This window comes from Mobula hypostoma, chromosome 1, assembly GCF_963921235.1.
Source record: "Mobula hypostoma chromosome 1, sMobHyp1.1, whole genome shotgun sequence".
Lineage (NCBI taxonomy): Eukaryota > Metazoa > Chordata > Chondrichthyes > Myliobatiformes > Myliobatidae > Mobula > Mobula hypostoma.
The window spans coordinates 181,367,759-181,394,440 of NC_086097.1; the positions used below are offsets into that span (position 1 = coordinate 181,367,759).

The 26,682-nt window shown below is 43.1% G+C and overlaps 1 protein-coding gene across 4 annotated transcripts in view; it reads left to right on the forward strand.

Moving 5' to 3' along the window:
• The window catches only part of LOC134353133 (anion exchange protein 2-like), a 265,524-nt gene that overhangs the window by 93,924 nt on the left and 144,918 nt on the right, over nt 1-26,682 (forward strand). For 3 of the 4 annotated variants that reach the window (XM_063061096.1, XM_063061077.1, XM_063061103.1), the window contains one exon: nt 22,948-23,095. In XM_063061096.1, the coding sequence (XP_062917166.1) occupies nt 23,051-23,095 (45 nt within the window). In that variant the 5' untranslated portion in view covers nt 22,948-23,050. Of the gene's footprint in view, nt 1-16,726; nt 17,018-22,947; nt 23,096-26,682 lie in introns of those variants that run through there. The other variant, XM_063061087.1, reaches the window with a different exon arrangement.

Genomic DNA, 26,682 nt, shown 5'->3' on the forward strand with positions numbered 1-26,682 from the left:
TGTAGGTGAAGCAAGTGATTAGAAGACAAAGAATGTGTGGACCCAGCAACATCAATCATTTCCACTTTCCCAACCTGCAGGGGAGCTGATGGAGTTAATAATTATACAAACTAATTGCTGTTTGGACTCTGCAGTAATGAAAGAAAGCTAGCATGGATTTGTTAAAAATAAATGGTTCGATTGATAGGAAGCAAGATTAGGACACTTGGCCCAGAACATGTACCTAGAACATGGCTGATCTCGATCACAGCACCATTTTGCTGCATTACTTTTGATTCTGTATATTCCCTGAATTCCCAAAAGTCTCTTTCCTCTGTTTTGAATAATCCCAATGACTGAACACCACAGTGCTCCAATTTATCTCCTTTGGTGTAAAGGACTTCATTTCATAAGTTAGCATGCTTTACACCCTGGTTGGAAGAAATATTGTCTCCTTTCTATGTACATTATACAGTTATTTTCAATATATATAGTTAAATGACCATTAACTTGACTTGACCCGGTCCTAAATGTTCTACCCCGTATTCTGACACTGAACCCTTGTCCTATATTCCTCAGCCAACAGAAACCTCCTCGCTGCACCCAGTTTATAAAGTCACGTAAGAATTTTAATGAGTTTTGACAAAATCTCCCCTCATTCTACTGAACATTAGTGAATACAGTCCCAGTCTACATGAGCTCTCCTCATAAGGAAACACGCCATCTCTTTCCGATAACAAGACCAAAACTACACATATTGCACCCAGGCTCCTCTCACAAGGTCATAAATAACTACAAGAAAGGGCATCATGCTGTTTGTTTTCCTAATTGCTTGCTTCACCTGCATGTTGGCGTCCAGTGACTTGTGTACAGGGACAATTGGGTCTTTTTGATAATTGACATTTCCCAATCTCTTCCAATTTATAACAATACCCTAACAACAGGAATTCTGCAGATGCTGGAAATTCAAGCAACACACATCAAAGTTGCTGGTGAACGCAGCAGGCCAGGCAGCATCTGTAGGAAGAGGTGCAGTCGACGTTTCAGGCCAAGACCCTTCGTCAGGACTAACTGAAGGAAGAGTGAGTAAGGGATTTGAAAGTTGGAGGGGGAGATCCAAAATGATAGGAGAAGACAGGAGGGGGAGGGATGGAGCCAAGAGCTGGACAGGTGATAGGCAAAAGGGGATACGAGAGGATCATGGGACAGGAGGTCCGGGAAGAAAGACAAGGGGGGGGACCCAGAGGATGGGCAAGAGGTATATTCAGAGGGACAGAGGGAGAAAAAGGAGAGTGAGAGGAAGAATGTGTGCATAAAAATAAGTAACAGATGGGGTACGAGGGGGAGGTGGGGCCTTAGCGGAAGTTAGAGAAGTCGATATTCATGCCATCAGGTTGGAGGCTACCCAGACGGAATATAAGGTGTTGTTCCTCCAACCTGAGTGTGGCTTCATCTTTACAGTAGAGGAGGCCGTGGATAGACATCCCATTCCCATTCTGACATGTCTATCTACAGCCTCTACTGTAAAGATGAAGCCACACTCAGGTTGGAGGAACAACACCTTATATTCCGTCTGGGTAGCCTCCAACCTGATGGCATGAACATCGACTTCTCTAACTTCCGCTAAGGCCCCACCTCCCCCTCGTACCCCATCTGTTACTTATTTTTATGCACACATTCTTCCTCTCACTCTCCTTTTTCTCCCTCTGTCCCTCTGAATATACCTCTTGCCCATCCTCTGGGTCCCCCCCCCCCGTCTTTCCTCCCGGACCTCCTGTCCCATGATCCTCTCGTATCCCCTTTTGCCTATCACCTGTCCAGCTCTTGGCTCCATCCCTCCCCCTCCTGTCTTCTCCTATCATTTTGGATCTCCCCCTCCCCCTCCAACTTTCAAATCCCTTACTCACTCTTCCTTCAGTTAGTCCTGACGAAGGGTCTCGGCCTGAAACGTCGACTGCACCTCTTCCTACAGATGCTGCCTGGCCTGCTGCGTTCACCAACAACTTTGATGTGTGTTGCTATAACAATACCCTGCTTCTCTTATTCCCGCACCCACATGGGAAACCATGTTTTTCCTCGCTGTACTGTATTGCGCTTGTCTTATTCCAGTCACTTAGCGTTTATATTATTGTATCATCTCTTTGTATTGTCCACCATGCCCACAAGCCCACCTGTCTTTGTAAATTGGAATTGGTTTATCTTGTCACATGCACCAAGGTATCAAAATACGGTGAAAAGCTGGTCTTGCATACATTCAGATCAATTTATTATACAGTGTTTAGCTGTAGAACAAGGTAAAATAATAACAATATTGAATAAGATGTACCAACTACAGAGAGAGTGCAGTGCAGGTGGTCAGTAAGATAGAAGATCATAATTTATGTAGACTGTGAGGGTCAAGAGTCCATTTTATTGTACTAGGAAACCATTCAATAGTCTTGTTACAGCAGTGTAGAAACTGTCCTTAAGCTTGATGGTAAGTGCTTTCATGCTTTTGTATCTTCTGCCCATGGAAGAGGGAGAGAAGAGAATGTCTGGAGTGGGTGGAGTTTTTGATTATGCTGGTTACTTTACTGAGACAGTGAGAAATGTAGATAGAACATTTAGACGTAGAGAGGAGGCTGGTTTTCAGCTTACTGCAGTCTCTTGCAGTCATGTGCAGAGCAGTTGCCATACCAAACTGTGATGCATTTTGGTGCTTTCTACGGTGCATTGATTAAAAATAGGTACTAAGCAAAGAGGGCTGAATACTTGACTTTTCAGTTTCGAATTTTTAGCTTTTCATGCTTTATAGTAGATAAGTCTGTATTAGCTTTGCACAATGTGATGGAGCAAGATTTGCCCACTCCTCCTTGCAAAATTGCTCAAGCTGTTTGTTGGGGAATGCCGGTGGACAGGATGTTCAAGAACTTGCCAGTCGGGTTAAGGTGAGGATTCTGACTGGGCCACTCAAGGACATCAGTTGTCTTTATTTGAAGCCACTCCATAGTTGCTCAGGCATTGGGTTGTTGTCCTGCTGAAAGACAAACTTCCTCCCAATTTAAACTTTCCGGCAGAGGATAGCAGGTTTTTATTCAGGATCTCTCTGTATTTAGCAGTGTTCATTTTTCCATCAATCCTTACTGGATTTCCTGTCCCTGATGCTGAAAAACATCCCCATAGCATCTTTATAGTAGGGATGGTATTATCTGGCTGTTGTGCAACTTTAGATTTACACTACCCATACCACTTCATGTTGAAGCCAAAAAGTTGCACGTTTATCTCATCTGACCACAAGATCTACTTGCACATCTTTACAGTATCTTCTAAGTGACGCTTTGCAAAGAACTTACGGGCAAGGATGTACTTTTTATTTAGCCAGGCCTTCTTCCTTGCCATTCATATGTAAATACCTTTTTGGTACAAGGCCTTAGAGATTGTTGAGCCATGAACTTAAACTCCAGTTGCAGATACTGACTTCTGCAGCTCACTCAGAATGACTGTTGGCATCACAGTAGCCTATCTTGCAAGTGCTATTCTTCTCTAGTGACTAATTTAGAGGGGCAACCTGACCTAGGCATCGTGGCTGTGGTTTCATATAATTCCACTTTTTCATGATGGGCTTCACTGAGCTCTGAGGTATGTTCAGTACCTTTGAGATGGTCTTGTACCCTTCCCCAGATTTGTACTTCTTAATTATCTTTTTCTGACTTGTCTTAAGTCATAGTCATACTTTATTGATCCCGGGGGAAGTTGGTTCAATTCAATTGGTTCAATCTTTTGTCTTCATTTTGGTTTGGTCTGTTGAAAATCTAACATATTGTTGGACCTTACAGAGAAGGGGTATTTATTCTTATGAATTCATTGAAAATAGGTGATGCAACAATTTTCTACATTAACAAATTGGGAGAGTTGGTGAGGTAATATACAGTATTGCACTTGAGGAAAATTAGCATAGTAGCTACAAAGGGGATAAATACTTTTTCAGCCTCTCAATTTTGGTTTTTAATTTTTAGTAAATTATTGACAGATTATGATTTTTCTTTTGTTTTGTTCTGATGCACAATGTTTTGTAGATTAGCTCAAAAATCCTACTTTAATGTATTTGAAATTCAGAAGAGAAGACAGTAAAATGTCAGAATAGTTGTGGGCGGCTAAAAACTTTTTCAAAGCACTGTATAAAGAATTGCAGTATTCAAGAGGCAGCTTGCCAAAATCTCAAGGACATTTAGAGCTGGGCACAAAATAACAACCACATTGTGAAAACTGAACAGAAAAATACGCATAGGCATTTGATGATGGCAGTGCAGGTTTGGATAATGATTACAATAGCATTTGGGATTCTTAGATTTATAAACAATTGCATAGACATAGAACATATGGAAGATGTGGAAACATAGGAAACTTACAGCACAATACAGGCCCTTCGGTCCAGAAAGTTGTGCTGAACATGTCCCTACCTTAGAAATTATTAGGCTTACCTATAGCCCTCTATTTTTCTAAGCTCCATGTACCTATCTAAAAGTCTCTTAAAAGACCCTATCGTATCCGCCTCCACCACCATTGCCGGCAGCCTATTCCACGCACTCACCACTCTCTGAGTAAAAAACTTACCCCTGATATCTCCTCTGTACCTACTCCCCAGCATCTTAAACCTGTGTCCTCTTGTGGCAACCATTTCAGCCCTGGGAAAAAGCCTCTGACTATCCACACAATCAATGCCTCTCATCACCTTATAAACCTCTATCAGGTCACCTCTCATCATCCGTCGCTCCAAGGAGAAAAGGCTGAGTTCACTCAACCTATTCTCATAAGGCATGCTCCCCAATCCAGGCAACATCATTGTAAATCTCCTCTGCAACCTTTCTAAGGCTTCCAGATCCTTCCTGTAGTGAGGCGACCAGAACTGAGCACAGTACTCCAAGTGGAGTCTGACCAGGGTCCTATGTAGCTGCAACATTACCTCTCGGCTCCTAAATTCAATTCCACGATTGATGAAGGCCAATACACCATAGGTCTTCTTAACCACAGAGTCAACCTGCACAGCTGCTTTGAGCGTCCTATGGACTTGGACCCCAAGATCCCTCTGATCCTCCACACTGCCATTAATACTGTATTCTGCCATCATATTTGACCTACCAAAATGAGCCACTTCACACTTACTTGGGTTGGACTCAATCTGCCACTTCTCAGCCGAGTTTTGCATCCTATCAGTGTCCCGCTGTAACCTCTGACAGCCCTCCATGCTATCCACAACACCTCCAACCTTTATGTCATCAGCAAACATACTAACCCACCCCTCCACTTCCTCATCCAGGTCAGTTATAAAAATCACGAAGAGTAAGGGTCCCAGAACAGATCCCTGAGGCACTCCACTCGTGACTGACCTCCATGCAGAATATGACCTGCCTACAACAACTCTTTGCCTTCTGTCGGCAAACCAGTTCTGGATCCACAAAGCAATGGATCCCATGTCTCCTTATTTTCTCAGTAAGTCTTGCATGGGGTACCTTATCAAATGCCTTGCTGAAATCCATTTACACTACATCTACTGCTCTTCCTTCATCAATGTGTTTAGTCACATCCTCAAAAAATTTAGTCAGGCTCGTAAGGCACGACCTGCCCTTGACAAAACCATGCTGACTATTCTTTATCATATTATACCTCTCCAAATGTTCATAAATCCTGCCTCTCAAGATCTTCTCCATCAACTTACCAACCACTGAGGTAAGACTCACTGGTCTATAATTTCCTGGGCTATCTCTACTCCCTTTCTTGAATAAAGGAACAACATCCACAGCCCTCCAATCCTCTGGAACCTCTCTAGTCCCCAATGATGGTGCAAAGATCATCGCCAGAGGTGCAGTAATCTCCTCACTCGCCTCCCACAGTAGCCTGGTGTACATCTCATCCGGTTCCGGCGACTTATCCAACTTGATGCTTTCCAAAAACCCCAACACATCCTCTTTCTTAATATCTACATGCTTAGCCTTTTCAGTCTGCTGCAAGTCATCACTACAATCACTAAGATCCTTTTCCATAGTGAATACTGAAGTAAAGTATTCATTAAGTACCTCTGCTATTTCCTCTGGTTCCATACGTACTTCCTACTGTCACACTTGATGGGTCCTATTCTTTCACGTCTTATCCTCTTGCTCTTCACATACTTGAAGAATGCCTTAATCCTACCCGCCAAGGCCTTCTCATGGCCCCTTCTGGCTCTCCTAATTTCCTTCTTAAGCTCCTTCCTGCTGCCAGCCTTATAATCTTCTAGATCTCTAACATTACCAAGCTCTCTGAACCTTTTGTAGGCTTTTTTTTTCTGCTTGACTAGATTTATTATAGCCTTTGTACACTACACTTCCTGTACCCTACCATAACTTCCCTGTCTCATTGGAACGTACTTATGCAGAACTCCACACAAATATCCCCTGAACATTTGCCACATTTCTTCCGTACTTTTCCCTGAGAACATCTGTTTCCAATTTAAGCTTCCAATTTCCTGCCTGATAGCCTCATAATTTCCCTAACTCCAATTAAACGCTTTTCTAACTTGTCTGTACCTATCTCTCTCCAATGCTATTGTAAAGGAGATAGAATTATGATCACTACCTCCAAAATGCTCTCCCACTAAGAGATCTGACACCTGGCCAGGTTCATTTCCCAATACCAAATCAAATACAGCCTCTCCTCTTGTGTCAAGAAACCTTCTTGAACACACCTAACAAACCCCACCCCATCTAAACCTCTTACTCTAGGGAGGTGCCAGTCGATATTTGGGAAATTAAAATCTCCCATCACGACAACTCTTATTATTACACCTTTCCAGGATCTGTTTCCCTATCTGCTCCTCGATATCCCTGTTACTATTGGGTGACCTATATATAAAAAAAACCCAGTAAAGTTATTGACCCCTTCTTGTTCCTAACCTTCACCCACAGAGACTCCGTAGACAATCCCTCCATGGCATTCACCTTTTCTTCAGCCGAGACACTATCTCTGGTTAACAGTGCCCCCCCCCCACCTCTTTTGCCTCCCTCCCTGTCCTTTCTGAAACATCTAAAACCTGGCACTTGGAGTAACTATTTCTATCCCTGAGCCATCCAGGTCTCTGTAAAGGCCACCACATCATATCTCCAAGTACTGATCCACGCTCTAAGCTCTCCTGCTTTGTTCACAACACTCCTTGCATTAAGATAGACACATCTCAAACCTTCAGCTTGAGTGCATCCCTTCTCTATCACCTGCGTATCCTCCCTCTTGCACTGTCTACAAGCTTTCTCTATTTGTGAGCCAGCCTCCTCTTCCCCAGTGTCTTAAGTTCGGTTCCCACCCCCCAACAATTCTAGTTTAAACTCCCCAGTAGCCTTAGCAAACCTCCCCACCAGGATATTGGTCCCCCTGGGATTCAAGTGCAACCCGTCCTTTTTGTACGGGTCACACCTGCCCCAGAAGAGGTCCCAATGATCCAGAAATCTGAATCCCTGCCCCCTGCTCCAATCCTTCAGCCACACATTTATCCTCCACCTCATTCTATTCCTATTCTCACTGTCACGTGGCACAGGCAGTAATCCCGAGATGACTACCTTTGCGGTCCTGCTTCTCAACTTCCTTCCTAACTCCCTGTACTCTTTTTTTTCAGGACCTCTTCCCTTTTCCTACCTATGTCATTGGTACCAATATGTACCACAACCTCTGGCTGTTCTCCCTCCCACTGCAGGATATCTTGGACATGATTTGAAACATCCCGGACCCTGGCACCTGGGAGGCAAACTACCATCCGAGTTTCTTTCTTGCGTCCACAGAATCGCCTGTCTGACCCCCTAACTATAGAGTCCCCTATCACTACCGCTTTCCTCTTCCATTCCCTACCCTTCTGAGTCACAGGGCTAGACTCTGTGCCAGAGGCACGACCACTATTGCTTCCCCCAGGTAGGCTGTTCCCCCCGGTAGACTGTTCCCCCCAACAGTACTCAAACAGTAGTACTTATTGTCAAGGGGTATAGCCACAGGGATGCTCTCTAGTACCTGACTCTTCCCCTTCCCCCTCCTGACTGTGACCCACTTGTCTGTCTCCCATGGCCCTGGCGTGACCACCTGCCTATAACTCCTTTCTGTCACCTTCTTGGTCTCCCTGACTAGGTGAAGGTCATCAAGCTGCATCTCCAGTTCCTTAACTCGATCCCTTAGGAGCTGCAGCTCGACACACCTGGTGCAGATGTGGCCGTCCGGGAGGCTGGGAGACTCCAGGATCTCCCACATCTGACACCAAGCACAGAAAACTGGCCTCACACACATACTACTTCCTTTCCGTAAATAACACTGGTAAACCTACCTTGCCTCGTCCCATTATCGCCTAAGCCTGTTGAGCCAAAGCCCTATTACTTTGCTGCCTCTGACTCCGCTGCCCGCTGGATTTGGCAGTCTTCTTTTTAAACTTTTTGCGCTCTTCTGGCTGACGTCACATGCCTGTGCAGTCTTGCCTGTCTTTTACCCCGAGTAGTAAGAACTGCCTTGGCTCCGAAAATCAGCCATTCACTCGCAGCCTTTTTGCTTCCGAGTATTGAACCTTCGTGTGTATATGAAGTTTGACCACATCTAATTCTGCCAATCATGTTATAGAAAGGATGGAAGAGACCATTTGCTGATCCAGTGCAGCTAAGAAGATATCTGTCCATCTGCCCTTCATCTGGGTCAAAGTGTCTGTTATAACTGGTGTGAAAGTTAGACAAATCTTGTGCAGTTGAAAGGTTGGCTCAGTTTTGTGAGCATCTTTGTATTTTCACTGTTCAACTATGTCCATCTGTCATAGCAAATCATGGCCGCATTGTGTAATGTGCACTAGAAGCTTTACAGCACCCTCTGAGCTACCAATATTGGCACATTAATGTTTAGTGAATCCCAAGTAAAAGATCGAGGAACAAGATGGAGGGGGAAATTTAATTGCAACCTCAGGGGTGGTGGGGGGGAGGATTAATTTAGATCAGAATCAGGTTTAATATCACCAGCATATGTCATGAAATTCGTTAACCTTATGGCAGCAGTACAGTGAAATACATGATAAATATCAAAGGAAAAAGTTTTGAATTACAGTAAGTACATGTATGTCTATTAAATAGTTAAGTCAAAAATAAGTAATGCAAAAAAAACAAGTATTTAAAAAGTAGCAAGTTAGAGTTCATGGGTTCGATGTCCATTTAGAATTCAGATGACAAGAAAAGGAACTTCTTGAATTGCTGAGTGTGTCCTTTCAGGCTTCTCCAGCTCCTTCCCGACAGTAACAAAGAGAAGATTAACATCATGGTTGGCACAGACATGGTCGGCTGAAGACCCTGTTCCTGTGCTGGATTGTTATATGGATTGTATGATGAGCATCTTATGATTTCAGAAATGAAATGACTGCAGAGATTATAGACATCCTGGTAGTGCTTTTCAAAAATTCCCTAGATTCTAGAAAGGTCCCTACAGGTTGAAAATCTAGAATTGTAATCCCCTTTTTGTCCCTTCATATGGTCCATATTGCTCCATTCCCTACTTTTTCCATTGTCTGTCTAATTGCCTCTTTAACATTGATGGTGTTTTTGCTTCAACGGCCTCCCAGGCACCTAATTCTATGTGAAACCCAAAAAGTTTAACCCAGTCAGCCTAATATCTATCACTAGTGGAGTCATACAACAATATGCAGGCCCTTCAGCCCAACCAGTCCATGATGACAATGGTGCCCACCAACTAGTTCCAGTTTCCTGCTTGGCCCATATCCCTTCATGTACTTGTCCAAGTGCTTCTTAAATGTTACTGCTGTACATGCTCCAACCACTTCCTCTGGCAGTTTGCTCCATAATACTCACCAGTTTCTGCTTTTAAAAAAATGCGCCTCAGGTCCTTTTAAATCATTTCCTTTTCATCCTAAATATTTGCAGATGATACCACTGTAGTGGGCCACACCTCAAATATAAGTTGGAGTACAGAAAGGAGATAAAGCTTAGTAACATAGTAACACACAAAAAATACTGGAAGAACTCAGCAGGTCAGGCAGAATGTATAGAGAAGAATAAGGGCAGAGACCCCTTTATGAGGACTTTAGGGTGAGAGGAGAAAAGTTTAAAGGTAATTTGCAAGGTGTATTTTTCACTTAAAGTATTAGGTATATGGAAGTGGTGTAAGCAGATACATGAGCAATATTTGAGAGGTAATTAGACGCACTGGAAAAAGCAGGTAATGGAGTGATATGGACCATGTGCAGGTGAATAGGATGTACTGAGTCCTGATGGTCTCTGCTTGAAACGTCAACTATTTATTTGTCTCCTTAGATGTTGCCCGAGTTCCTCCAGCATTTTGTGTGTCTTGCTGTGGATTTCCACCATCTGTAGAATCTCTTGTATTTATGATTATTAACATGGTGTCATGATCCAACCTTTCCCTCGATGTCAGTAATACAAAAGTTCTGGTTATTGACTTCGGGAAGGGGGGCAGTCCACATACTCCTGTCTACATCAGCAGTGTTGAGGTTAGAGGGTTGACAGCTTCAAGTTCCTAGGAGTGAACCTCCTTTCCTAGTCCAACCACTGAGACGCCATGGCCAGGAAAGTTCACTAACGCCTCTACTTCCTCAGGAGGCTAAAAAATTTAACATGTCTCCATGGGCTCTTACCAATTGCTAGCAATGCATCCTATCTGGATTCATAACCAGTTGGCATGGCATCTGCTCTGCTTTTAACCACAAGAAATAGCAGAGAGTTGTTGACATAATTCAGCACATCATAGAAATCAACCACCCTTCCATGGACTTCTCACTGCCTCAGTAAAGTAGCCAGCAATTTCAAAGACCACATCTACCCTAGACACTTCTCTCTTTTCCCCTCTTTCTTCAGGCAGAAGATATAAAAGCTTGAAAGCACGTACCACCAGGCTCAAGGACAACTTCTACCCCACTGTTATAAGAATATTGAAAGAATCCTTGGTATAATAAGACAGACTCTTGACCTCACGATCTACCTCATTATGATCTTGAGCAACACACATAAAATGTTGGAGGATCTCAGCAGGTCATCTATGAAGGGGGAAGAAACGGTCAACATTTAAGGCCCTTCACCTTGTTCTTGATCTTGCACTTTATCGTTTCCCTTCACTATAATTCCTCTATAGATGTTATATTTTATTCTGGATTGTTATTGTTTTACATTGTTTTCCCTCAATGCACTGTGTAATGATTTGATCTGTATGAATGGTATGCAAAACAAGCTTTTCACTTTATCTCAGTACATGTAACAATAGTAAACCAATTCCAATCCCAGACTATGTCCCCTATGTCCCTGAACTACCCTATCCTGAGGATAGGACTGTTACCATCCACTTTATCCTATACCAGTCATAATTTTAAGCATTGCTATAGAGTCACCCTCATTCTCCTTTGTTTCAAGGAATAAAGTTCTAGATTAGCCAACCTCTCCTTACAACTCAGACCCTCTTATACAGGCAACATCCTTGTAAATCTTTTTGCCACTTTTTCCAATTCAGTCACATCTTTCTTCTAAAAGACACCAAAACTGAGTACAGGATTATCCTCTGAAATGCGGGAATCCATTATTGAGGAAATAGTAACAGGACATATAGATACAGAGAAACAGAGTTAACATAATTTAACAAAACAGTAATCGGATGTTTGATAGATGCATTAGAGTTGTTTGATGCTGTAATAAGATTGGCACTTAAAGAGGGGTGTGGCTCGATTTGACTGAGAACACCACATGAAAGGCTGCTACACAAGCAAAAGCTGTTGGTGTTGGAGTGGTGTTACTGGGATAGATAGTTACCTTGAAAGGAGAGTCAGGATGCGAGGATCATGATCAGATTGGCAAGCTGTAACTAGTGGGGTGCCACAGAGATCAGTGGTGCGGCTTCATGCATTTACATCCGTATTGGCTGCCGTGGTAACGTAGCAATTAATGCAACATTATTGTAGCTCGGTGCGTTTCGGAGTTTGGAGTTTAATTCCGGTGCTGTCTGTAAGGAGTCTGTGCGTCCTCTTCGTGGACTGCTTGGGTTTTCCCTAGTGCTCCGGTTTCCCCGCTCAGTCCAAAGACATACCGGGTAGGTTAATTGGTTATTGTAAATTGTCCCATGATTAGGTCAGAGTTAATTGGTTTTGTCAGGTTGCTGGGTTGGTGTGGCTCGAAGGGCCAGAAGGACCTACTCTCTGCCGTATTGCTAAATAAATAAGTAAATATTAGTGACTGAAAAAAATGAAGGTTGAACTATATTCTAGCCAGATACAATGGAGCATAGCTAAGGTGAATGGTCATAGTCGATTTTTCTCAGGGTAGGGGATCTTAAAACTAAAGGGAACTGGTTTAAGAGGGGAAAGGGAAAAAAATTTATAGGAGACCTGAAGGGCAAGTTTCTCACACAGAAGGTAGTGGGTATATGGAACGAGATGTCAGAAGAGGTGGTAAAAACAGGTACAATAACAATATTTAAGAGCCATTTATAGGGTACATAGATAGGAAAGGTTTAGGGTGATACAGACCAAATGCAGGCAAGTGGGGTTAGCTGAGGAAAGCATCTTGGTCAGTAAGGATGAGTTGGGCTGAAAGGCCTTTTTCTCTGCAGTACAATTCTGACTATTGCAGATTCACCTTCCTGAAGCTGCTCTTTAAGTCAGTCTCAGAGGCTGAAATCACAAGATCATCAGTGGCTGTGGGTGTTCGTGAAGGTACCACCAGATTTTGACAGTCAAAGTGAGAATAAAGGCATTGAGCTGATCTGCGAGTGAAACCTTGTCACTTTTGTCACTTGTTTTGACTTTGTAGGAGGTGAAAGCCCTGCCACAGCTATCAAGCATCCTTCAGTGATTCAAGTTTAGTCCTGAATTACCACTTCGCATGTGAGATGGCTTTCCACAGGTCATACATGAACCTTTTGTAATTAACTTGGTCGTCAGACCTGAGTACCATTGATCTGGACTTCAGCAGATTGAGGATCTCTTGGTTCATCCAGGCTTTCTGGATGGCGAAGGCTTTGAATGACTTTGTGGAGACATACTCATAGGTGACTGTATTTATAAAGGCTGTGACAACCGTGGCTTATTTGATCAGATCCTCTGAATCCTTGAAAATGGTCCAGTCTACTGACTTGAAGCAATCCTGTAGCTGCTCCTCTGCCTCCTATGACTACTACTTTGTTGTTCTCAGCTCAGGAGTCTTGCTCTTTAGCCTCTGCCTGTATGCAGGTAGAAGGAGGTCAGATTGATGATCAGATTTCAGAAAATGACAAACTTCTATAGATTTGTGGTTCAGAATACATTGACTAGTTGCATTGCAGCCTGGTATGGAAACATCATTGCCCTTGAACAGAAAAACCTACAAAAAATAGTGGATATGGACCAGTCCATCATGGTTAAAGCCCTCCCCACCTTGAGCATATCTACATGGAGTACTGTTGTAGGAAAACAGCATCCATCATCAAGGATCCCCACCACTCAGGCCGTGTTCTCTTCTTGCTGCTGCCATCTGGAAGGAGGGAGAAGAGCCTCAGGGTTCACCACCAGGTTCAGAAACTGTTATTACCCCTCAGCCATCAGGCTCTTGAACCAGAGGGGATAACTTCACTCACCCCAACACTGAACTGTTCCTACAACCTATGGATTCACTTTCAAGAACTCTTGTCATGTTCTCTATATTTTTATGCTTATTTATTTATTTGTTTGTTTGTTTTGTTTTATTTGCACATTTTGTGTTTGCACATTGGTTATTTGTCTAATGTGCAGTCTTTCATTGATTCTATTATGTTTCTTTGTATTTACTATGAATGTCTGCAAGAAAATAAATCTTGGAGTGGTGTATGGTGACCTGTATGTACTTTAATAGTGAATTTACTTTGAACGTTGAACTTTGATTTCGATTAGATTATGAGGACACACAGTCCTCCTTTATTGTCATTTAGTAATGCATGCATTAAGAAATGATACAATGTTCCTCTGGTATGATATCATAGGAACACAAGACAAACCAAGACTAAAAAAACTGACAAAAACCACATAGTTATAACATAGTTACAACAGTGCAAAGCAATACCATAATTTGATAAAGAACAGACCATGAGCACTGTAAAAAAAAAAGTCTCAAAGTCTCTCAGAGTCCCATCATCTTATGCAGACGAGAAGGGAGAAACTCTCCCTGCCATGAACCTCCAGCGCTGCAAACTTGCCGATGCAGCACCCCGGAAGCACCCGACCACAGCCAACTCTTGAGTCCGTCCGAAAACTTCGAGCCTCCGACCAGCCCTCCGATACCGAGCACCATCTCTGCCGAGCGCTTCGACCCCGGCAACAGGCAGTAGGCAAAGCCGGGGATTTGGGGCCTTCCCCTCTGGAGATTCTCAATCGCACAGTAGCAGCAGCAGCGAAGCAGGCATTTCAGAAGTTTCTCCAGATGTTCCTCCGTGCTTCTCACGTCTGTCTCCATCAAATCAGGATTGTGCATGGCCCCGACTTAACAAATACGATATCATTTTGGAGCGGTCGCGTGCACTGTGTCGTTCCACCATCTTCTCCTCCCCCACTGATTTGGTGATGATTCCAAAATTGGTGAGTTAACAAGCTGTGATGAGACAGAGATAAGTTAAGAGAGTCGGCCAAAATTTGACAGAGGGAATTATCTGGATCCATTTGCTGAATATTATCTTCTCTCTGCCACAAGAAGAGAAAAGTATTCTCAACTCAGTGCTGTCAGTACAAATTGAGCTGTTGGAGAAAGGGATGGTGTATCTGGGGAAAAGTACTAAAGGAACACTCGAACTTGCATTTTCTGATTCTGTAGCAAATGAAATGTTATCTCATCTGTGTTATACATAATCTCAAGTGTTGGGTGGTGGAGTATGGAGGCAATTTTACTTTACAGCAGTCATGTCTCTGCCTCAGATGTGTGTGACTGGATGCTACAGTAAGGTCTTTATTCTGTAGCCAACCTGTGTTGTCCCTGCCTGGAACTGTATGACATACATACTTTGCACTTTATTGTCGCCAAACAATTGATACTAGAACGTACAATCATCACAGCGATATTTGATTCGGCGCTTCCCGCTCCCTGGATTACAAATATTAAATATTAAAAATAGTAAAAATTAGTAAATATTAAAATTTAAATTATAAATCATAAATAGAAAATAGAAAAATGGAAAGTGAGGTAGTGCAAAAAAACCAAGAGGCAGGTCCAGATATTTGGAGGGTACTGCCCAGATCTGGGTCAGGATCCGTTCAGCAGTCTTATCACAGTTGGAAAGAAGCTGTTCCCAAATCTGGCCGTACGAGTCTTCAAGCTCCTGAGCCTTCTCCTGGAGGTAAGAGGGACGAAAAGTGTGTTAGCTGGGTGGGTCGTGTCCTTGATTGTCCTGGCAGCACTGCTCGGACATCATCTATCTGATGGAACTGTGCAGGCAGTGTTACTCTGGATCTAATCTAGGAATCTTTAGCAATAATAATTGTTTGCTATTGGAAGATTTTCAATTCTTAAGTAGGGAACAAGAATATTACAGTGAAATTGCGGGGCTGTTATTGTTCCAGTGACAGGAATCGAAATCCCTTAAGTTATCGAAGTTTGCTAGTTTGTATATCAGAATCAGATTTATTATTATTGACATATGGTGTGAGATTTGTTGTTTTGGCGGCAGCGGTGCAGTGCAAAGACAATTAAAAATAGTAAATTATAGAAATAAATGGGACAAAAAAAGGGATAGCGCAAAAGTGTTCATGGATTCATGGACCTTTCAGAAACCTGATGGCGGGGGGGTGGGGGGGGTGCGGGGAAGCTGCAACTAAAATGTTGATTGAGTCTTCAGGCTCCTGTACCTTCCTCTCTGATTATTATAATGAAAAGACCTCACCTACACAATGACCCAGTTGGCTACTTAATACTGGAGAGCAATTAAGAATTGCAATAAATCCTGGTCAAGCCACTATTCTCGTGCCACAGATGATAAAAAAACTAATGGCCCTCACCTTGAGCATAAATTGTGGGTGCGCAGCTGTTAAAACAGTTTTAAAATTGAATTGATCAGTGATCGATGTATTGGTGTACCCTGCAACTTGGACAGTAGCACTGTGCCAAGCTCCTTATGAGCTTCTGCCGTTCAAGAGGTCACTGAAGGGCTGGGGTAAGTGTGCACTTCCCCATGTCTCCAGGATATAGAAATACATTAACCTTGACCGTCTCCTTGAGTCCCGATAGGTTGCACTGTCAGTGCTGGGAGAGAATTAGTGGTGACAAAACAGTAGGGAGAGATTTTCATGTTGCAAGTCACTCTCCACTTTAAGCAGTTGACCTCAGTTGAAGTGTTGGCCTAATAAGAGTTACATTTCCTTCAGGCTGTACCTTTTTGAACCTGGTCCAGATGTGAGCAAGGTCTTGTTCGTGAGTGGGTCCCTGAGGGCTCTCTTTTTTCCACAGCTTCATACTTTACAGGGGGGTGGGTGCCTGTGTTTCCTAACTCATCCCTCGTGCGTTGCCTGGGTGTAGATGGTTGAAAAAGAGAGTGTGTGTGGACGTTTTATAATCGCTTGTGTGCAGATCACATGCTGTGACCAAGAGCACCCTGCACTCCCCTGTAGGATGAACCTGATTTCTTGTGGGTGAGCTCTGCCTCTGAGCAACTGTTCTCTTTCCTCCCCATCCCCCGTTGCTGCTGTAACCCCGGCAGCAAAATCAGGACCAAAGGAAGGTTGTGTTGGGAAGGGGGAGGGGAATGTGCCAGTCACAGTCAGCAGTGTTGCAATTTCCTCTGCTGGCTGAAGTTGGTGTAAAACTTTGCTGACAGCGATGAAAAACCATGGCTGTGTGCTCTGCTCATTCATGTGAGACCGGTGAAAGCAGGTCTGAACTCGGCTAGGAACCTGCACCGTCCCAGTAATTGCAGACATCGGAGAACTGCTGTGGACTCTTGCTCTCCTCTTCTCAAAGTATATTCCGAATACAGGGAAGTATGTCTGAAGGCCAGAGCCTTGTGTAAACCGTTACACTGGAGGGTGTGACTTTCTCTCAGTAACCGAGAGGGAGAGAAATTGCAGGTAAAAGGTGCTGGTGGGGGATGGGGGTAGGTGAGGATGGGAGGAAGTCTGCAGTCCTGTGATCACCCTATCCCATTGTGGATCTAGCAGAGTCTTTTCTGGGCCAGGACGGCAAGTGTGTGTGCCAATAGCTCGGCACTGAGAGTTCCTAAAGGTGCTGGGACATGATCTGTGCTTGCTTGGGCTGTGTTCTCTCTCGTTCTCTCTGTCTCTCTCACTCTCTCTGTCTGTCTCTCTCTCTCTCTCTCTCTCACTCTCTCTGTCTCTCTCTCTCACTCTCTCTGTCTCTCTCGCTCTCTCTCTCTCTCTCTCTCTCTCTCTGTCTCTCTCGCTCTCTCTCACTCTCTCTGTCTGGCTCTCTCACTCTCGCTTTCTCTCTGTCCCTCTCACCCTCTCACTTTCAAAATATTAATTTCTTCTAATTGTGCATGAAGTGCTCATGTGTGTTAAATTTTGCATGTGTAATACTTCTTATCATGCATTAGCCCAAATATAAACCACAAGCATGTGTACTTGTGCATGATATGTGTGTGTGTGTAAAAAAAATGCAAGCCTGTTTCTCTAAAACATATTTGATGCTCATATACACTTCTGCAAGATGTCATATCTATGTGCTGCAGCGTGACATGGGTCTGTGTTTGTTGTGGGTGGGTGTGTTTGTATAAGGTGGTCACGCAACACTGTGAGTAGTGCTTGCTACGTTGTTCTTTGGCACGTGCTTGTGTGAAGTGTTCGCACATACCCCTACATACATCTGTAACTTTTGTGCTCATGTCAACCGCACCTGGAAGTGCTAGTACTTGTTCTGACAGCCCCTAGGGATGGATGAAGACACAGGAGAGCTTGCTGGCTGGTACCCTGCTCCCACTGCTTCAAGAGTGGGGTTAGCACGTGTTGTTTTCTGGGTTCCTCACCTCTAGCCTGGCTGAGAGGCGCTACTCAAAGTTCAGGAAATGAAAGTGGGCACCTAGTAGAAGTGTCGATGTGGGAGCAGTGACCATAGTTCTGTAAGTTTCAAGGTAGTCAGGGAAAGGGAATACGGCTGGTTGTTAAGTTAAACTCTTGAAAGGACCTGGTGGAAGTAGATGTCTGCCATGTCTTGGACAAGTCCAATTATTTACTCAGTTGTCACTTTATTAGATAAACCTGCACATTAATGCAAATGTCTAATCAGCCAATCATGTGGAAGCAACTCAATGCAAAAAACACGCAGACATGGCCAAGAGGTTCAGTTGTTGTTCAGACCAAACATCAGAATGGGGAATAAATGTGATCTCAGTGACTGACCTTGGAATGATTTTTGGTGCCTGACTGGCTGGTTTGACTATCTCAAAATTGCTAATCTCCTGGGATTTTCAAGCACTTCAGTCTCTTGCATTTACAGAGAATGGTGTGAAAAACAAAAAAAAATCCAGTGAGTGGCAGTTATGTGGTGAAGCTGCCTCGTTAATGAGAGATGTCAGAGGAGAAAGACTTTACTGGTTCAAGCTGGCAGGAAGTGACGTTAACTCAAATAACATTATATTACAACAGTGGTGTGCGGAAAAGCATCTCTGAACGCACAACATTTCAACATTTGAAGCAGATGGGCTACAGCAGCAGAAGACCACAAACATAGGTGCAGGTACCTCCTGTACCTGATAAAGTTGTGGCCACTGTGTATAGTGGGCTGCAAGCAGTTGTCACAGGTAGACAGAGTAGTGAAGATGTTCATCATTCAGGGTACTGAGAACAGCAGTTGGAACACTGTTGCGGTTCTGTAAAATATTGGTAAGACTGCACTTGGAATGCTGTGTAGAGTTTTGGTTGCCCTGTTTTAGGATAGACGTCATTAAACTGGAAAGTATGTTGCAAAAATTACAAGGATTCTGTCAGGACTGGATGGCGTGAATATGAGGCAGATGTGGGGCAGGCTAGGACTTTATTCCTTGGAACACAGGAGAATGAGGGGAGACCTTACAGAGTGTATGAGATCTTGAGGTGCATTGATAGGGTGAACACATGCAGGCTTTTTCCCAGGGAAAGGGAACTAGAGGCATAGGTTTTAAGAAGAGGGGTGGATTTAAGGGACTTATTGGGCCACTAGTACTTCACACAGAGTGTGATGTATGCATGGAACAAACTGCCAGAGGAAGTGGTTGAGGCAGGCACAATAATAACATTCGAAAGCATTTGTATAAGTTTATGGATAGGAGGTGCTTCAAGGGATATGGGCTGAATGCAGCACATGGGACTAGCTTGGTGGGCACCATGGTTGCCTTGGCTGAGTTGGGTGGAAAGGCCTGTTTTGACATTATAAGGGCAAAATGGGGCCATGAAGTGTACCCAGGGCTAGATGAAATTTAAGCCAGGTTGCTGTGGAAAGGAAGGGAAGAATAACGGGTATGACAGAGTTCCTTGCATCCTTGTTAGCCCCAGGTGAGATGATGGAAGATTAGAGATAGCTAATGTTGTTCCTTATCTATAAGAGGGACAGCAGGGACAAGCCAGGTAACTACAGGCCAGAGAGTCTTGTGTAGGTGATAGGGAAATTATTGGCGAAGATTCAAAGGGACAGATTTCCATACATTTGGAAAGGCAGGGCTGATCAGTGATGGAAAATCTGTCTCACTATTACGAGTTTTTTTTGAGGATGCAACTAAACAGATTGATGGGAAGGAAATAGATGTTGCTTATACTTTGTCAGTAAGGCATATGACAAGGCCCCTCATGGTAGACTGTTCTGGTAGATTAAGGGACATGGAATCCAAAATTTACTTGCTGATGCGGAAGAGGTATATGAAATTATATACCAGTGCAGGTGGATGTCTTTCCTGGTGTCATGGATTCTCGATTACCTGACTGGTAGACCACAGTACGTGTGCTTGCAACACTGTGTGTCCGACAGAGTGATCAGCAGCACTGGGGCTCCACAGGGGACTGTCTTGTCTCCCTTTCTCTTCACCGTTTACACCTCGGACTTCAACTACTGCACAGAGTCTTGTCATCTTCAGAAGCTTTCTGATGACTCTGCCATAGTTGGATGCATCAGCAAGGGAGATGAGGCTGAGTACAGGGCTACCGTAGGAAACTTTGTCACATGGTGTGAGCAGAATTATCTGCAGCTTAATGTGAAAAAGACGAAGGAGCTGGTGGTAAACCTGAGGAGAGCTAAGGCACCGGTGACCCCTGTTTCCATCCAGAGGGTCAGTGTGGACATGGTGGAGGATTACAAATATGCAGGGATACGAATTGACAATAAACTGGACTGGTCAAAGAACACTGAGGCTGTCTACAAGAAGGGTCAGAGCCATCTCTATTTCCTGAGGAGACTGAGGTCCTTTAACATCTGCCAGACGATGCTGAGGATGTTCTACAAGTCTGTGGTGGCCAGTGCGATCATGTTTGTTGTTGTGTGCTGGAGCAGCAGGCTGAGGGTAGCAGACACCAAAAGAATCAACAAACTCATTCATAAGGCCAGTGATGTTGTGGGGATGGAACTGGACTCTCTGACGGTGGTGTCTGAAAAGAGGATGCTGTCCAAGTTGCATGCCATCTTGGACAATGTCTCCCATCCACTACATAATGTACTGGGTGGGCACAGGAGTACATTCAGCCAGAGACTCACTCCACCGAGATGCAACACTGAGCGTCATAGGAAGTCATTCCTGTCTGTGGCCATCAAACTTTACAACTCCTCCCTTGGGGGGTCAGACACCCTGAGCCATTAGGCTGGTCCTGGACTTATTTCCTGGCATAATTTACATATTACTATTTAACTATTTATGATTTTATTTCTATTTAATTATTTATGGTGCAACTGTAACAAAAACCAATTTCCCCCGGGATCAATGAAGTATGACTATACAAAGCATAGATACGGTATAAAGTCAGAATTGTTTTTCCCCTGCTGGGACTATCAAGACTGATTTAACTTGAAGGGAGGAAGTTTTAAAAGGGATTGAGGAGAAGGTTTGAGAGTTGCTGGTACTGGGAGCTTGTTGCCAGAGGAAGTAGAATCAGTACAATCACTCCATCTAAGAGACATTCAGATAGGCACTTTTGAATTGGCAAGGCACGGAAGGATATGGACCCAATGCAGGCTAGTGGAGTTAGTGTAGTCAGCATGGACATGGGTCGTTCAGCTCACTATTTCTGTGCTGTAGACACAGACCCACTGCCCACTTCTCAAAGTTTTGTGTCATTACTTTAAACATACTATCTTGAAATATCACAGCATTGAGCTCAGTAATTGAGGTATTCCATAGCAACTAGGCTATGTAGAGGGGTTCAGGAATTCAAGCTTATTTGCTTTGACCTGGCTGGGTTGAACTTTCTGAGGTTATTAACAAGAACTGCAGCAGCTGAATTGTTGAGTATTGTGAAATAAGCAGCAGGGCATGGGCTGATATCTCCAATTGCTGGCGCTTCTCTCAGGGAACTGTTTGCCTAATGTTTAGCTAGCAGTGGGGGCACTTGGAACTTGATCCAAGAGAACTCATTAGTGGAATTTGGTTGAGTTGTGAGGTGCTATATCCTCATTAAATGCTTGCATAGCGATCACTGAGTCTAGTAGAACAGAAGTTATAACAGAGACCTCAGCTGGTCAGTCTGAATGATCCACTCTGGTGTTCATCCTCTGTTTGAGCTTGTACCCACTTTGTTCCTTGCTGTTCATCATTGACAATGTCTCTGCTCTGATCAGTATCTAACAGTGAGTACCAGTTATTGCCTTTTATTTAGCTTTTACTTATTTGTCACTTGTACATCGAGACATAATGAAATGTGTTGTTTGCGTCTATGACCAACACAGTCTAAAGATGTGCTGGGTGCATTCCTCAAGTGTCTCCATGATTTCTGCCACCAATATAACATGCCCACAACCTTACTAAACCCAATTTACTAACCCTAATCTATACTATACGTCTTCGGAATGTATAGGTTATAGGTCTTTGAAACCCACACAGTCTAGGGGAAAACATACAAGCTCCTTGTAAACCAGCAGGAATTGAACCCAAATCTTCTGATCACTGAAAGGCGTTACGCTAACCGCCGCACTATCTTGTTGCTTGCAACAGTAATTCGTTTTAAATTCATTTTCAGGGTTTGGTCATTGCTGGTGAGTCCAGCATTTATTGCCCTTCCTTGCCAACTTCCTGACAGAGTTCCGAGGGCAACAAGGAGCCATTTCCTGTTCGTATGGGTGTAGAGTTATGTGCAAGCTCATGCTGGCTGCACACAGCTGATTTGTGAGCTAGTTAAGATCTTACTGCTTTAGTAATTCCAGCACATTCATTTTTGCTTTAAAAGCTCATTTTAAATTTTCAAACTTAACACATGCATGTGAATTCATAGTCACTGGGTCACTGGTCTGCTAAGAAAGCAGACCAGTACAGCACTGAACCCATTTTTCTTGTTGTGTACCATATCTCAAATGATCAATGAGACACTATTTCTCCTGGTGGTTGAAATCCGGAGCCAGTGCACCTTGAACTTATTGGCATATTGTGTCATGAAGGGCTGTGAGTCAAGTTAAAATTTTAAGAACTGAAATCCGTATCTTTGGTAGCTAAAGTTATCAAAGGATCTGGTGCAAAGGCAATTGAATGGTCTTGGTAATGTGTAAACTGAAGAGATCAAACAAGACCTAATAGAATGTCTAGGGGCTGAGTATCCAGCTGACTTTCCATTTGAGGTAAATTACAGAAATTTGGGCAGCAGAGCAATGGAGCACCTTGGATGAAAAGCTTTGGTGTGTGCTGCAGACAGAGGAGTTGGAGCTGAAAATCCAAGGCACCTACAAGATTAGTCAGAAAGTGTAATTACAGCGTGACACATTAGAGTCTGCCTTCAATATTAATGCCAACATAAACAATAATCGTAAGTATTAACACATGATTGTGACACGAAGGAGCTGATGGATTTTGTTTCTCTTGAATCTCTTTTTCTAGGTTATGCTGTCCCAAAGACATTCGCTGAACTTGCGTGAAAAGGAAAAGGGTTAAAAAGAGACATCTTCAGTTACGTGCTGGTAACTACGCTAGAGACAACGCAATGGATTTGCCTGTTTCTCCTGAGATTCACATTGTTGTTCAGGGTGTAAGTATGCACATTCTTTCGGAGTGTAATTGACTGATGTGTGGTCACTGGATAGTTGATCAATTTGGAAACAACAGGACATAAAATGATGGAAGGTCTCGACCTGAAATGTCGGTTGTTCATTTTCCTTTATTGATGCTGTCTAACATGAACTCCTGCAGCATTTTGTGTATGTTGCTTAGTCTTCACAGTGTGTTTCTGTTCCTTTCTTCCTCATGTACTTATCCAATTTCTCTGAAATGATTTTTGGCTCACCATTGAACCTCAAGCATGCAACACTTTCTGGTTCTCTTCACCCTGAGATGAGTTTAATGATTAGTGAAATATCACGAATGCTCTGATCGTGGTGGAGTGCTGATGCCTTGTGTCCTGGTAGTGTTAGTAGAAGTGTTACTAGAATAATGAAGGTTCTTCTGAATTTATGAAAGAAGATCCTCACCTTTGTAGTCCTTTTGTTTTGTTTCCTCCACAAGTGGACTAATGACCATCTTTATAACTTTGAAGATCTCATGTTTTGGGAAATGGTTGAGAGATTGGGGCACTTTTATCAACAGAAATCTCCAGCACTTCTGGTTTTTTCTGGTGCTTCACAGGTTTTGCTTATACATTTTGTGAGTTTAACCTTACTTTGGCTGGAAGTTAATCTGAGGTCCTGCCTTGGCTATCGTGTAGTGGGAGCTGGAAACTCACTTCCTCCACAGTGAATGAATCTGGTCCAGAATAGCTGTGATTGGGTCTCTCCTCATCAGGTGGCTGGCTCTGTGCTGATTATGATTCACTGCTGCTATCAGTCTGCAGCTCTGTTATATCCATGCATTGACCAGGAAGGTGGAAGACAGATTGTCATTTGTTTTGAAAGCAGTTGCATTATTAGTGGTGATCGCACTCTCAATATTCACGATTCAAGTATTGTCATATTTTCTTCATCTCCTTGCCATGCCATCACTTGATTGTTGCTCATGGTGTGCCAAGCACAACTAGGATCTTGTATAGTTTTGCTCTCTATCTCTCGCCTCTCATTCCTGATCTCCTTTTTCTGAAATTGTACTTTATTTCTCTCTTCCTTACATGTCTCTTACTTACACAATCTTCTCTTGATATTTATTTTCTTTGGTTAAGGAAAAAAACTACTGAACAAGTTGTTGGACAGCGTGCTGTCTGTCTCTGAAATATCGCTACTTAGAACTTATGGCAGGTTATAGTCTGATTTTAAGAGTGAGGAGAAAGGTCAGCTGCACACATTTGCTATGGAATACATCTCTGTAATGGTTTCTGTCCACTGACCTTGTTCCTGCAAAGAAGTTGCCTTGGAAGTTTGTTTTTTTTATATACGGTATAAAAGCAGGAAAGTTTGAATGAAAGTTTCTCAGGGCACTGGTGAGATGGAACCTGGAATATTGTGTATGATTTTAGTGTCTGTGTGTTTTCATTGGAGGCAGTGAAGATTTGTATGATTGATCCTAGAATGAAGGTTGAGCAGTTAGCCTACACCCTGGAGTTTAGATGAATGAGAGTGATGTTTTAAGATTCTGGTGGGGTGGATTGACAAGATGAAATACTGAGAGTAGATTCTCCCACTCGGATATCTATTACTAGCGATGTTCCAGGGGTGGCAAATATCAGGTGCAGTTGAGAAGGAATTTCTTCTCTCAGAGAATGTAACTCTTTGGAATTCAATACCCGAGACTATACTGACAGTAGTCACTGAATGTATTCAAGGTAAACATTGACAAACAAACAACAAGGGAATTGAAGAATATAGGGAACAGTAGGGAACTGGTGTCGAGGTGAATGGTGCAGCTTAATGACAAGCTGGAGGGGATGCTGCTCCTCATTTTCATGGGGATACTGGAAGGTCAGCAGACCAGGAACCCCTTTTGTTGAGTCTCCTTTAGTCCAGTGCAGCAGTTCAGCATATATAATTAGATAGACTTTTGACCTTGCAAACTATTTCTTTATAGCCTTGCACTTTATTATCTGCCAGCACTGCACTTGCTCTGTAACTGTAACACATTATCCTGCACTGTGTTACTGTTTTCCTTTGTACTACCTCAGTGCACTATTGAAATGAATTGATCCATGAGAACAGTATGCAAGACATGTTTTTCACTGTACCTCAGTACAAAGTAACAATAATAAACCAATAATCATTGTCCAGAGATTAAAATTGAACCAGCCACACAAATACTGCGGCTACAGGAGCAGATCAGAAGTTTATTGAATGCTGATGGAGCGACTCACTTCTTGACAGTCTCAGACCTTTCTACCATTTGCAACCACAAGTCTGGAGTGTGATAGGATACCTCCATTTTCCTGCAAATTCCAGCTCCCACCATTGAGGGCAAAGTTTAATTGCCTCCCCATCCATCTCTCTGAGCATTCTCTCCACCAATGGCAGTAGATACTTCCAAAGTGGATGCAGTGCAACCTGTTCCGACACTCACAAGACCTGGGTCCATTCCACTGATGCAGAGGAAAGCAAACTAGGAGACATCAATTAACTCCTTAACAAACTTTATCCATTTTTTTCCCATTCAATTATCCAAGTTTATGTAGAGTCCTTTGAATAACGGCCATGAAGGCAAGAGGCTGCAGAAGGTTGTTGACTCAGCCGGCTCCATCACAGGCAAACCCTGCCCCCATTGAGGATATCTTCAAGAGGCAGTGTCTCAAGAATACCTTCACTGTCTGGGACCTGTCATCTTCTCATTACTACCATCAGGGAGGAGGTATAGGAGCTTGAAGACCCACACTCACTGATTCCAAAACAACTTCTTTCTCTCTGCCATCAGATTTTTGAACAGTGTTTGCCCCTGAACAGTCCCTCATGTTTCATCTTTTACACTATTTTTTGTAACCTGTAATGATTTTTATGTCTTGACTATACTTTCTCCACAAAATACAAATTTCACAACGCATGCTAGTGATAATAAACCCAACTCTGATCCTGAAAGATACGGGAAACATTGACTCATCTGAATTCAATACCCGAGAAGATTTACAAGAATGACTGCAGAGCTGTTTCAGCAATATACATCGAACACAATATCGTTGCCCCTACACTTATCTTCAGCACATCTGGACAATAAAGACACCTCTATCAGACTATTGTTTATTGATGACAGTTCTGTTTTCAATACTATTATTCTGTTCTGGGAGTTGCTACCTCCCTCTGCAAATGTTTCTGAAGAACAAGCTCCTTGACCGCAAATTGACAGAAGATTCATTGCTTGGTTACATTTGCGAGCCAGCACCTAATAGTAGGGGTGGGCAGTTCTGGGAAGCTGCTGAGCATTTTCTGCCCAAGTTTGTAATCTTATCCAGCATTATAACTACTACTTACCCAAAACATCGCTGTCTCAACTTGCACCAATACTTCTCTGTAAATATTTTAAATTATTTTCAAATCTCTTTGTAGCCTGTACCCTTCTTTTCTCTGCAATCTCCTCTGCTTTGCATTCATTCAGAGTCTGAGATTCTCTGATTCTGGCCCCTTATACATATCTGTTTTTTAATTGCTCCATGCTGACTGTATTTTCAGCTGTTAATGTCGTAAGCTCTGGAATGCCCTCCCTATTTTTTTCTAT